This window comes from Triticum aestivum, chromosome 3D, assembly GCF_018294505.1.
Source record: "Triticum aestivum cultivar Chinese Spring chromosome 3D, IWGSC CS RefSeq v2.1, whole genome shotgun sequence".
Lineage (NCBI taxonomy): Eukaryota > Viridiplantae > Streptophyta > Magnoliopsida > Poales > Poaceae > Triticum > Triticum aestivum.
The window spans coordinates 82795664-82810215 of NC_057802.1; the positions used below are offsets into that span (position 1 = coordinate 82795664).

Genomic DNA, 14552 nt, shown 5'->3' on the forward strand with positions numbered 1-14552 from the left:
GTCTGCTCCTAGTAAATGAGTTGGGTCACGTTTGTTAAGCATGTGGCCCCTTATGCATTGATTGTTTTGTGGAATACAGATCCAATACTGCAAGGAGGAATATTCAATATATGTGATATGCACTGGTTATGGTATGAATACGATACAAATCTGAGAGAAATGGATGGTGAGATAAAGACCTCGCGTGGCGCCATGTTCACCTATGCATTTTGGAAAAGTATACCTATACTATGACAAAATGTTTTCGTTTAGCCCAAAATAAATGGATGTGCCTTTTACTAATAGTGGATGCTCTGTTTTACTCCCTCTGTTCACTATAATAAGTCATTTAAAATATTTTAATATAGACTAAACATACAGACTAAAATGAGTAAAGAAACACACTAGAACATGTCTATATACATCTTACATTAAGTTAAGAGTACCTACTAGATGCACGCTATCTAACTTTTCGTAAGACTAAATAATGTATGACAATGCCAAAAAATATCTTATATTAAATTGAAATACCTTTTAGATGCAAGCTAGATAGCGTGGGGTGCACTATTAACATATGCAACAATTATTTGATACACAATTGTAATATGTTCACTACAACTACGTATGCTTGCCGTGAAACATAGATCAAATCACCTTCAGATCATTTTCCTGAGCAGTACCGTTTCAAGTATCGTTAAGCTAAATCTAAATCGCACGTGCAGAGAACTAATCGTTAATTGGCCTGCTTTTGAGTCGTGGCAGTCAAATTGTACCATGAGATAAGTACACAACAATGCTCGAATAAAATTCCAACTATAAGAAAGTAAGAAACCAACGGAACGCTGACAGATTGTACGACTCCAAACACAACCATTCACTTTGCATGAACAGTGTCACATGGTACTAAGCATAAACGTAAAGGAAGTTGCCAATGCATATAACGTCTGAACCAACAAAGCGGTATCCCACGTGATCAGCCTAAGACCAGCACGTCAGGATGTGGCGAAGTGGTCGCTTCAAGTCAGATTTGCAATAGTCCTTCGAGCATCCGCCATGCTCCTGGATGATATGCATGCATGAACTACGACTTCATCTTCTGCTCTAACTGCTTATCCTCTGAAAGAAATAGAGGTATCCCATGTCCTTGGGCAGGTCGACCGATGCAGCAACCTTATTGTCATTGAAGATCGTCCACCTCCCATCTTTGAGGATATGGGCGACATAGTGCCCACAGTGTGTAGAGGTTCCCATGTGGCTCACAAATGCCATCAGCTTGTATCCTAGAAAAAGCATAAATATATGTTAGCTGAGCTTCAGGCGTAACGTGATCGACTAAATTATGAAAAATATTGAGGCCAATGTGTTCACACACAAGACAGGCCAGTTTGGGAGATGAAAGTCACCGAGTCGTATACAGATATACTTTTGGGCGTTGTACAGATTGAAACTCCATTGAACAAGTATGAAACAGAAGACGAACAATAGCACTTGCAGAATTAGCTCATCCAAACACCACCACAAACAGGCATATTTCTTAAGAGGGGAGGGAGAAACTGTTGACTAAGTGCCCTATTTAAAACTATTGCACAATAATAATTTGCCAGAGATTGGGGAGGCGTGATGGGGACACAGGCAAACAATAGTTATTTACTTGCAGCAATGACATTAGGTTGTAACCCAGTACTGTTAATCAATTGCATCAGATCATGCGCAAAATAAAGGCAGACGCGAGTGTTTGAGAAACTTACTGCCACTTCCATCTGATATGTGCGAGTCGTCATCTTTTACATTGTTTGTTGAAGAGTCAGCAGATACAGAGCTAGATGCTTCAGGGTGGCTGAAAACCCACTCCGTGGCTCTCTCAATATTTCCACCCTAATAATACACAACACAGAAAGAGTATAAAGGAAAATGAGAGGATGATATACAAATAGGCAAGCGCCAACTTTCCAAAAGAAGGCCAATATTGCTGTCTATTATTTTCGTACAAATGATAATTAAAATAAACATAATCATCCATTCAAAGGAAGTAACCATAAAAGAGATTCTTACGGAAGCTTTCAAGGCCATTCGGGAAACATCTTCTGGAAAGCCAAAGGAAACAAGAGTTTGAAGACTTGCTTCATCAATAGTGTCTTCTGCAGGCATTGGATCTTGAGATATCGGCTCATTAATATCTGCATAAGTAGACAACAGTTTCAACTATCACAGCTAGAACTCATCATTTCATAATGAAAAAAAAACATTTAACAATGTAACCCATTGCATCTGCATGCCAACCTGGATCCTGCGTGTGTGAGAGGAGCCAATTCATTGCCTCCTCAAGTCCTGCATTTGATGTATTAATAGCAGCTTTCTGACAGGCAAAGTAATTGAACCCGATGTTTGCAAGCTGGGATACAATATCCTCGTCGGCAACAGGACGAGCAGGTTCAGCTTTGTTGCCACAAGAAGCTGGAAGATGGTATTGCCAAGTCATCAAAGAAGGGGGTAATAGAGAACACGTTTAGAAGGAAAAAAAACTAACAGCGGACAAACAAACCTCCTTCAGGCAGTAGCTCTTCCCCAGGCTGTACACCATTGCTGCGCATGTGCGAGATATCGATTATATCCGGCACGTCAATATAAACATCTGGGAGGGAAATAAAATGTCAAGGCTCAAGACATCCAAATATGGACTTATTAAATCATCTAAACCAAATGAAAAAATTGTGCAGATCAGGGATACGAGCACCCCCAAATCATCACTTATTCCTAAATTTCAGGCAAGCCATTGAGAACTTACTCAAATCGAGTAACATATGACATCTACCAATTCGAAATTATGACAAGAGTAGGGAATATTACCAAGTTTCTTTGGCACCCATCCTTCTCCCATTACAAACTTACGCATCTGAAGCACCAGGTAATCAGGAAAAGTTTTAAGGCCAGTAGTCCTTCAATGAAATGTATACTCGTTATTACAAGTAATCATGAGAAATGAAAAATATTTTGGCAAAAGCAATATCCCAGTTCTTAACAATTACTTGACAGAAATATTAAATAATTATATAATTATAAACATGTAAACTGTCATGATTAATGACAAATACTCCATTAATAAGAATATAACGAGTACCACAAATTCAAGTTAATCGGCTGTGTCTGTCACTACGGTGGGGATTATGACAATGATAATCTCATTTGGCCCAAACAGCTTTATCCTATTTTAGTGTTTGTTTGACCTGCTTTTGATACTTTTGAGGCAAATTTTCTAAAACAGATAAATAAGCACAGTTTGGCAACCGCTAACTGAGCCTAAGTGTTCCCAAAAAAAGACTGGCCTGCTCCATCAGAATATCAATAAAATATATTAACTGCGCACGCATGGACAATGGGATAAGAAAGAGCACCAACAGAATTAAGTGCTGCAGTTTGTGCACGTGCATGAGAACTTTGATAAGATTTTGTTGGTTGCAAGATTTTTATGGGTTTCAGCTCTAGCCTACCCCAACTTGTTTGGTACTAAAGACTTTGTTGTAGTTGTAAAGATTATAGATTTCAGGATGGGCATACTTAATTGCTGTCGTCTTTGAATTTAATGCAGTGCTGTAAAACTCAGGCACTTCCTCTCCGCCTGAAAAACTTGCTAAGCATGCCTCCAGTGGGACTCTTGGCCTCACGATTTCCTCCTTAGACCTGCCATGGAATGATGGAAACAAAGTGATGCAGAAGAATAAGACAAATACTTGCTATGCAGTTGAGACTGCAGGAAATATGAGTGACTTACACTTCCTTTCCATCCAAGTCCATTGCTGCTTTCTTCTCATGGAACGCTTCTAGCTGCTCTGCACGCCCCAAAAATGTCAAGGTTCTATAGTACATTAGATTCTATACAAGAAACAAAAGAACAACAACTTTTCAAAGCCACCTTTGTTAGTCGCTTCATGCAATGGTATGCTCAAAGTAAGAAAGTTGTCACAATGTTGATTGTAAGAAACTTTCCCAGAGGGGCACTGAACCCGCTCCTCAATGATGAACTTGAAGCCGGTACAAGGATTTAACTCATGGTTTCCAGGGTTTGCCTGCTCAACTTTGTCAATAAGATGATGGTAGAACTCAAGGGCATCCTGTAAAGAACAATAAATAATATAATGAAAGTTAAGAACCTAGTAATACTCAAAACTATGGAGGAAAAAAATTCTCTACGCCTGAGCTCTTGGCATGCTAGGTTATCCTGATACACCCCCCCCCCACACACACACACACAACACAAGTACTTTAGAGAGTCCGCTATTTGGTGGAATAATAGGATAAAAATAGAAGGTAAAGTAAAGATAAAAATGTCACAAAATAGATAAGGAAATTAAAAGTAAAAGGATACTTCACTTCACCAAAAGATCAATAAATAAATTAAAGAAAAGGGGGAGAGATGTGTTTGGTCAATATAGGCATAAAAAGGTTTACCTGTTGTCTCATACTGGAAAATTCAGGATGACTTGCTGCAATTACTGACTTAAACATACGGGGACGTATTCCTTCTTGTCCCTGTAAATTACCCATAGAACACTAGTTGTATCAACACAAAAGTAGGTTCATGGTATTTGTAAAGCTCTGGCACTAAATAACCATAACAGTTGGGTCATCTATTTTGGAACGGAGGGAGTACAACTTATAGCGCAGTACAGATCAGCAACCCAGAACGTTAGACTAACACAAAAGTATGATCGTACTGGGTGGTTGGTACTCCCAGCACTTTGTATTGCTAAAAAAAGGGTAAAAAAGTACTCCCTCCATCCCATATATAGGACTTTTTTGCAAGCTAAAACAGCTTGCAAAAACGTCTTATATTATGGGATGGAGTAGTAGTAGAGTACAAACATATTTGGAATTACAAAAAGAACTCATAAACCTGCAATCGTATATTTGTATAAGATAGGACAACAGGATATTTGTCCCTCGGAAGCTCCACCCATTTAACTAGAGAATACCCCGCGCGTTGCTGCGGGAATCGATTGGAATATATTTCAGTGATTTGATTGTATGAAGTTTCCATAGTTGAATTAATAATATATGAACTAAAGCTAAAAATAAATATTATATATTGTAAGCCCTCCATCTCAAAATAAGTGCCTCAACTTTATATGAACTTTAGTACAAAGTTGTATTAAGATTGAGACACTTATTTTGGGACAAAGTTCGTATAAAGTTGAGGCACTTATTTTGGGACGGAGGGGGTATTTGATTATTGTGTGGTCAGAAAATATTTTGAATATAAGTGGCATAACGTAATGGAAAACTTTTTTCATGCATTTTGAGTGGACCTTTGATGAGGTGGCATGTGTGGGTGAGGTGAAAGGTGTGCATGAGATCAACTAATAATGGAAAACTTTTTCTCATGCATGTAGTGGTGGGCCTTTGATGAGGTGGCATGTGTGCATGTTGAGATAAATAGAATAGTGGGGATCAACTTCTTATGTATATAGGATATGGAACAAAGATAACGCATGACCATTGCTATGCCTATGCAACACTTTCTCAGTTGATGATGTGCTCATCAAGAAGCTCAGAGTAGCACAGTTAAAAAGAGCTCAAAGCTCCATTCCTTTCATTAAATGTGATTCATAACAAAGAGGTTGGCGGATGTTAATTAACATGCAATTCCAGATATTTTATCCAGACTAACCAATTTAACATGTCAACATGGTTTGCCTATCACTCTATCCGTTCAAATAAAATCACCACTCACATAAAAGACCTACTACGTGAGAAATCAAAGAGAGCACCACCCATGCATCGCGCAAAAGCTAGTCTACTCAAGACTGAATCCTCAGCCCACAGTCCACATGAATATGAATTGTAATGGGCAGCTATAAACAATAAAAGATAAATATATAACAAAATACTACCTCTTGACTGGGTGCAGAATATTTACCAGAGAGCATACCATGCGCCAACTTTGTCCTAAAAAAGAGAGTGGAGAGTACAAGGACATGGATATTTAGATTAAGTTCTTGCACAACAACATAAATCGCTTACCCTTCTAAGTTAAACATAAAACAAATATCACGCCAATGATAAATTCTTACAAGTATGCAGTTCTCTTTCTACAGCATGATGCATGATTGATTTAACATTGCTATCAACTTACACTAGTGATTCCTTAACTAACACCACACTCAGGTGAACATGAAGAGTTTTCAAATTGCCAACAAGTGTCAGCAGAAGAAAAAAATGGCTAACCAGTAATTCCGTATGATGGTAGCAATCTAACTGTAGGAATATGATGTTTTCAACAAAGGGAAATACATGGCCAAACAACTTTTACAGTCAAGATTGCATTTAGCATTAAAAGATAACCAAACTGTGAAAACAATTACCTAACAATAGCGGCACATTCAACAAACACACACATAGGTCATCCGTGAAAACTTACATTTGCATGTTTAAGTCCAACGTTGGATCAGCTTGAGAAATTGCAAACACAGCTTTCAAGCTCTGCTTCTCAAAGTACCTGAAACAATTAAATGAATAAATGGAAGAGCAAATGCTACTTGAGGTGAAAAGAGGGTCGGGGTGCAACAATATATAAGAGGTCACAAAATATCAAGAGGAAGTAGAACCAACCGTGATATAAAGGGATGGGTTGAAAACATAACTTGCATTACTGAAGCCATGTAGCAACTGCAAAAGGAGAAAAGATGCGTCTTACTATACGCAAGTTATAAGAAAAGAAAATGATCTCATACAGACAAACCGTGATACCTATTTCCAAGGTTTACAAGGCCAGTATAGCCAGGCCCATATAAAGGTTCGGCATCTTTGCCACTTTCTTGTATTCTATTCCAATCAAAATTAGTGTTGTGGTCAAGTTCTCTTTCAGCAGTAGTCATCTCAGTCTGCACACAAAGAAAAGAAAACCACGCATAAAGGAATGGCAATAAATGAATTATATACACCAATGGACCACCAATTGTACCAACTTTTTGTTTGTCTATAAAATTACCATAGACACTGATCACTTGGTTGGCCAATTATAATAATTCCTAGAGCAAGATGAACTGTCGTAGTTAAAAATCAAACCAGGCAATATCCTAACATTTGTTAAAGGATCAATCCCGCAATGCTCTTTGATATAATTCCCTGAATTTTTATAGTTCTAATCTGGATTGGCACTTGACATTTAGTACAACAAATCTAGGGATTTTCTACTTGACAGCTCACTGATTTCCCATTTGGTATCAATCAAAATTTTGCAAAAACAAATAATGACACATTGCACTATCAAATTGACTGATTCTCAATTCGTTATCAATCAAATTTTTGCATCATACAAATGACTCGTGGCATTATCAATTAAAACCCATTTTACATGATTTCAGAAGCTCATTAGAGCCTTGCTTTTCAGAGCTTACAAGACAAGTATAATGTGTTGTTACGTGTTCTAGATAAAGAATTTGTACCAAAAACACAACAAAAAGCCAGTCTACGTGATTTATCACCTTTCACCAAAAATTAGTCAGAGAACAAGTGAGTTTATAACTTTATAGTTGCCATATTTTTGTAACTTACACTTTCTGAACATCAGATTACATGTAATATATACTATAACTCCATTACTGTCGAAATGTTAAAACTACTAACATCCGAATATGCACTTGATGGAACTAGCAACAAACAAAAACATAAAAGCAAAAAGGGAAAAATGAGAGAAACAAAACAAAAACAGAATTCAACTATACAACCAAAAACCACCATCCACGCCAAAGTCTATTACCAAGAGTTAATAAACAAAGAATTAGGTACCAAAACCACCTACTGGAAAGTTCATTAACCAAAATCCAAAAAAACTGAAAAGTAACCTGCACTGAAAGAGGAGAATCGGAGAGTCAAAAAACTGATCGACGCCGAAAAGAAAATAATTCGACTGAAAATAACAGTTCTGTAAATCTGCAATCAACGGTCAGATAGTATGTTTGCTGTGAACGAATCAATTTGATTTGAACCGTCTTTTAGAAGAGTAGTAAAAATCCAAAGAATGTAGAGCTAAATTGTCCCAGATAGGTGCCATTACAAAAAGATGACAACTCACCTTTTGGAGTGAAGAAAAATCAATACCAAAATGCGACAAGTGCTGAGCTAATATTGGATCTTCGACGCTATCATCTTCCGGGTATGAGTAAACGTCTGAGCTGTCACAAAAAGAAGGTATGAATAGGTACTTTAATACGGAATAAATAGCAAAAGCAATCTCTCATGCCCGGTTTATCTTAAGGAAAAGCTTGCATCAATAATGCTCTCAAGTACTCCCTCCGTCCGAAAAAGCTTGTCACAAGCTTGTTTCTCAAATGGATGTATCTAGCACTAACTTGGTGTTAGATACATCCATTTGAGGGACAAGCTTTTTCGGCCGGAGGGAGTATACATAAGAGGGTATGCAGGCAGTAACTTTCTAAAGGCAAGAAATTACAAAAGGAAACGTATATACTACTAAATAAAGATAATAGGCTATGTGGTACGTATATGAACCCTGTATCTAAAGGATACATCGGAAGGGTTTCAAAGAACAATCAGAAACTATTGGACACCAACTAAAACGATGTATCTTTGCTACCGGTTGGAAAATACTCATTCAAGTTTTTTTTTGAACTTTTTATATGCCTACGAATGCAACTTTAACCATCTTCTTCTCTAACTAAATTTCTATAAAGGTCATAACAGTCATTCCAAAAGCACATTTATGCCAAACCTACTTGATTGTATAATTTTCATATGACCGACCTGGAGATCAAAATTTGTGATTGCATGTTTGACACGATGACAAATGTATTGTCACCGGAAGATGAGGTATATATAGCAGTAAATAATAAAAATGAGCAAGCCCAAATATGCAAAAGTTTAAGTGTAGCATTACCTGCTCCTTCCAAATCAGCAGTAATTGTTCCAAGCTTCACCGCTAAAGGATATTTAGTCTGCTGGTAGTGTTCAACAGCATGATTATTTCCACCAGTTCCATCCCAGACCCACCTCCCACAGAGGATCATACCATCAGTTAAATTTAACCAGAGATTCTCAGTTTTGTCACACTTGCTACACTTCCACCCGGTAGGGGGCACAATAACACCATTGTCTAGTTGTTGCAGATCCATAGCATGTGCACTGATAATTTTCTTGTCAGCCACCCAAGAAGCCAGTTGTTGCTTTCTATCAGCACTCTCCGCAAGTATAACTTTATCAACTGCGAGCCTAACCTGCATATTTGTAGTTTGTAGTAGAGTAAAGAACTAAACTAAGTATGCACATGACAGCTTCAATCTTATACAACCAGAAAATTACCTTCTCTGGCAAGTCAACTGATGGAAATGGGAGAGATACAAATTCAGGCAAAATAACGATTTCGTAAGTCACATCGTATTCAGGTTCTTGTTCACCAAAACCTCCCTCCACGCCTATCAATTAGGAAGAAGAAGAAAAAGTATTAGTGAAGATGGTAATTGATTGAAATGGCAAAAACTTAAACTGGCAAGAAATTGGGAACAGGAGACCCCTAGTGTGAGCTCAAAACTTTATTCTGAAGATCCAAATATATAGACAAGTCTCATCACAAAACTGGCACACACAGTCACCACAGAATGTGTCGCCAAACTAACAATCAACCAACAGAGACACTTTACATTACAATCTAAAATAAATTTCTAATGTTTATGCCATTCTACAGACTACAAGACTACGACCAAAGAAAGCAATCAAATAGCACAGAAGTGCTGCAAGGCAGGGTTCAGCAAAACAGAAACAATACCGAAACACAAGCTTTCTTACACTAAACTGAGCAGGGCCGCCTTGCAAATCCAAAATTCATATCACAGGAGGTCTTAATCAAACAAAACAAGCCAATGCTAGCACAACCACAGTAAAGCACTTGTAATCATAAGCTGCAACGAAATATCATATCGCGTGTACCTCGCACACTATTCTACACGTCGAAACTGCTCCAGAATAACACACTGGTGTGAATCCAGAGATAATGGTGGTGGTGTTTTGCCCATTATCATTATTAACAGAGGCAGTTGCGTTGTCAATCAAAGCATGGTATTCACATAGGCGACAGGCCATGAACGAATACAAGTAGGAGGCGATACAAACACGCGATTCAATGAGCAACAAAGTCTGTCATACCGATGGCGAGCAGGGTTGGCTTCTTCAGCGGGCGATCCGTCTCGTCTGGCTCCGGCTTCCGGCGCTGCACGATGTGGAGGTACACGGGGTTCTCCGACTTCTCGAAGTTCCACGCCACGTGCTCCCTCCCGAACCCCAGGAACGAGTTCATGTCCACGTACAGCCCGCCCTCCGACCTCTGCGACGCGCACAGGCACGGAGATAGGCAATTAGCATCAGACCCTAGCGGCCGCAATCGAGGAGGGGCGTGGAGAGGGAGGGAGGGAGGGAGGGGGGCGGGCGGCTTACCGGGGTGTCGAAGGAGACGCAGCACTCGTCCTTGTGGATGCGGTTGGTGGGCTCCGGGATGCGGACCTTGTGGAGGTTCGCGCGGAGGAGATCCATGGCCGCGGGCCGCGGCGGGCGACGGCGGAGCCGGGTTGCGTCTAGGGTTTTGGGGGCGTGGGGGACGGCGAGGCGACGAGATTAGACACGAAATTTGGTTTGGAAGAGGGGAACTTGAGAAGAAGTGGTAGGGGTTAAGTTAAACCGACTCTGCGTTGTGGACCTATACAATTCTGATTCTAATCATCTTTCTTTTTGGAACATTCTGGTTCTTTTTTTTTTTTTTTGCGGAAGCTGATTCTATAAATTCTATAACAACGTAAAGAAACAATACTCTGTTTTTTTCAACTTGGCATATTAGTAAGAGCATCTCCAACGGATAATGAATACTATATCTGTAAAGAAATATAATAGTATTTAGATCACTACTTTACAGAGGGAAAGTATTTGGACACCATGGTTTTTGTTGCTTTTGCATATGATGTAAAACGGATGCCCTAAAAGCGGTCACTTGAACATGATTTATTGCACATTTCGATTTTTTGTACTCTAGTTGAATATTAAACATTTCAAACAACATGAGTATGCAATACTAGACTATGCCGGCCCGTAGATCATCGCATGCTATGACGCCTATAGTACTCATTGAACCCGTCATTGTCGTCATGCTTGATCGTCCCTGATGATCCGCCAAAGGGGGCTGGTCATTGTCGGTAGACAGCTTCACATCATCCGTCGCTCCTCATAAAAGCCCTCCCTCTTGAGCTCGCCGAACATCTCATTGACCTCAACGAAATTTTTGTGATCCATTTCCTTTTCATCCTTCTTTTTGCACTCCTTGTCCCTCTTGGCAAAGAATTCAAGCTCCACCGCCACGATGTCTAGATTGGCCTCGGCGAACTTCGCCATGTACAACGCACCCCTCTTTCTTGGCACTTTGGTGTGCCTCGGGCCAGCGGTGTACCTTCTCCTCACAGGAACACAATCCCTACAACATGCGTGAGGAATTGTGTCCCCTCGATCGACTCTACCTCGGGGAAGCCGTGCTCGACCCGGCTTCGGCTGTACCTCCATGCCACTGCATCGTACGCGCACTGGGGGCAAGTTCACGGGTCTCAAAAGTGTCAAGCCACTTCCGCTCACCCTCACATGTGATCCCGACGGCGTAGTGGCTCGACTACCAGTGTCGAACGCCGCAGTACAGAATGGCGCTCGTGGTAGACCGACATGGATGCAGTTGGCGCGGCGGCATCCTCGACGCGGGGAAGCCCGGCAACGCATGAATCCAGCCAGAGCGGATGCTGAATTAAACAACCGAGCACCGTGATCGATAGATAGGGGGCGGGGCAATGGATCCGGCCACAGTAGCAACCGGACTTGGGTGGTGATGGGACGGCAGCTGTTGCGAGCAACTAAGGGGATGCGGCGAGTTTAGTGGAAATAGGTGTGGCTTGTGGTGGTTGCGGCATGGGCAGCCGAAATCGTCGGCAACTGCGGGCAACGACGCGGGCCGCTGGTGGGGAAACATTCGCGTGCGGTTTGGGCTTTTGCGGTAGCCGTAGCGAAGCTGCAAATATGCAGCAGAGCAGCGAGGGACAACAAATTTGGGCCGCCCAAAAAAATTACCACGGTTTGCAGATACATTATATGTTAGAGCATTGTTTTGGACTAAAAATTGTTGCTTTTTAGGGATAGTTGCGTTTTTTTAAGAAGAAAAAAGGCAAAGTGATACACACAAGGCTGGTCTCCCGATCCAAAAGCGAAAGCCCCGGCAAATAGTCTAGCAAACATATGCCCGCTCGAGATGATGATCGTACATTATCTCTCGGGTGTGGCTAGCTCTTCGTCGACTGAGATTTAACCAAGTCTCAATCAAGTGATGTAACATGCAAAAGAGGGAAAAAACTGGAAAAAAAAAACACACAAATCTCAATGTAAAATCTTACGGATATAATATCGACTGAGACTTGGCAAGACTGTTACCTCTCACGTAGCTCCACAGGAACCGGATCAATCCCTGCAAAAACGCCCACAGAGCTTGGAACATAACCGGGAGGTTTGCACAATCTATCCAATCCAATCTGCTCACGGCCACTATCCCAACGGAGACGTCGCTCTTGACACGCACGCACGCACGCACGCAGAATTCCCCCTCGTCAGGTACCCCCTCGACCTCGATCGCCTCTCCCTCCGTTCCTCTACCGCCGTGTTGTGAGTGTTTGATCTATCAAGAAACCACCATAGCGTGTGACGGTGTGAGGATTTAGACGGGGGTAATGTAATGTGAAGCGCACGACGGCCAATATTCCTTCCGTGTGGGTTGTGGTACCGCATCAATAGATCTTTTCTCTTTTTCCTAGGCTTTGAGGCATCCACACTAGGATAAGTTTGGCATCCAAGACCGCAGCCGAATCCACCACCACAAACTGCAGAAATCTCACGACTAACCATACCCACAGTTCCTACAGTAAAATCAACTGACCATTAAATTCACGCGCTATCACGTAGTGCTAACTAGCATTTCCGCCTGATCACCGACTAACCGGCATCCATCATTCAGAGCAGTGCATATGCAAGTGTTCAAACTCAGATATACTCCCTCCGTCCCATAATATAAGAACCTTTTTGACACTAATGTAGTGTAAAAAACACTCTTATATTATGGGACGGAGGGAGTATTTCAGAGACCAGAGATGCATATGCAGGTGTCCAAACTCAGATATATTTAGCTGCTGATGTTCTATACAAAGCCAAAGCTTCTACTTCCAACCAACCATATATGTTCAGTTCAGCAACATGCTGCCTGCATAATTAACTAGAGACTGTCATGCTCCTGTTCTCCAGCATGTCCCAGAGCTCTAGAGACTTCAGTGTTGGACATGAAACATTTGTAAGTGGACAGAGTGAATATCCTGGGAGGAAAATTGAACGATCCTTTCTATTCTTATAATCATTTTTTTAAAAATCTTAGGAGGAAATCCAATGATCCTTTCTATTCTTATATGATCATTAAAAAAGTATCTTAGGAGGAAAATCGAATGATACTGTCTATTCTTATAATCATTAAGATCAAAGGCATTTCACAACAGCGAGACCTAATGATACTTTTCTGCCACTGAGCAATATTTGTGCATCCACATAGATACAGTCATGCTTGCATTAAAAGGATGAGAATTTCGGTCCTAAAAGAAGGGTGAGAATTTCCTTGTGGTTTCTATCAAGATATAAAATTATCACAAATGGTAGTGCTAGGGTACATCTGAGCAAGCATAACGTAACAGCCACATGATCATGTGGTCATGCAACTTCCAGACTGACAAAGAGCTGATGGTAAATGGTACTGGATATCCGTTAAGAATATCCTTAAGTACTTGCAAAGAATATCCTTAAGTACTCTCTACTCTATAATTCAAACGTTAGCTCTTTTTGGTCGCTCTTTGATCCCGAGAGGTTCGCAACTGGTTGAGGAAGAATAGTTGTGAATTTTCACTTTGACCACTCATTTGGTTAGTTGATTTCAGGTTTCGAGAGCACAAGTCAGAGCAATCACGATGACTGCTTATATGTGCCTTCAACACTGTCTCATTCGAAAAGCCACAATTGATCTCGTGAACTTGCAGGGTGCTAGAGACATTTTTAACCAAGGAATGACCTGAGCCATCATGTGCTAATGTGAGAGATCAAAACACTATTTCTTTGTGTATGTAAATAGCATGCGGCCGTTTTCCGCTCTCTTTTTTTTTCAAACAGAGTTTCCTTTGATGTCAGAACTAAGACCTCTAATGCTCGAAAAGAATTCCATTTCCGGTTTTGTGATATCCATGGTAGGTTAGGTAGATTGAAAGAAGATGGAGGTAGCACGCTAGGCTCAAACAATTACGCAGTCCTGAAGGTGGCAAGGAGGGAAGGTTCATTGAGATGATAGGCAAGGTTCGGCAACGACATAAAGGCAGCAAGCCAGTTCAACAGTTCATTATGACAAATTATGACATACTAGATGTCAAATGCAGAACAAACAAAGGTTAGATGGGGGGGTTCAAAGAGGCCGTGTGACCACCACAAACCAACTGCATAATCCGATGAAGGCAGATGAA

At 40.7% G+C, this 14552-nt stretch overlaps 1 protein-coding gene across 1 annotated transcript; it reads right to left on the reverse strand.

Moving 5' to 3' along the window:
• Positions 1-773: 773 nt before the first annotated feature.
• On the reverse strand, positions 774-10676 carry LOC123077561 (ubiquitin carboxyl-terminal hydrolase 14). The gene is made up of 19 exons (XM_044499846.1): positions 10423-10676; positions 10135-10312; positions 9295-9407; positions 8873-9209; positions 8051-8145; positions 6724-6857; positions 6586-6642; positions 6395-6472; positions 5868-5922; positions 4426-4506; positions 3890-4088; positions 3749-3806; positions 3535-3657; positions 2827-2915; positions 2522-2611; positions 2260-2433; positions 2032-2156; positions 1728-1854; positions 774-1259 (listed from the first exon to the last, which is right to left on the reverse strand). Exons 1-19 carry the CDS (start codon positions 10516-10518, stop codon positions 1081-1083), a joined length of 2388 nt encoding a protein of 795 aa, XP_044355781.1. The 5' UTR covers positions 10519-10676; the 3' UTR covers positions 774-1080.
• Between the last annotated feature and the right edge of the window lie 3876 nt (positions 10677-14552).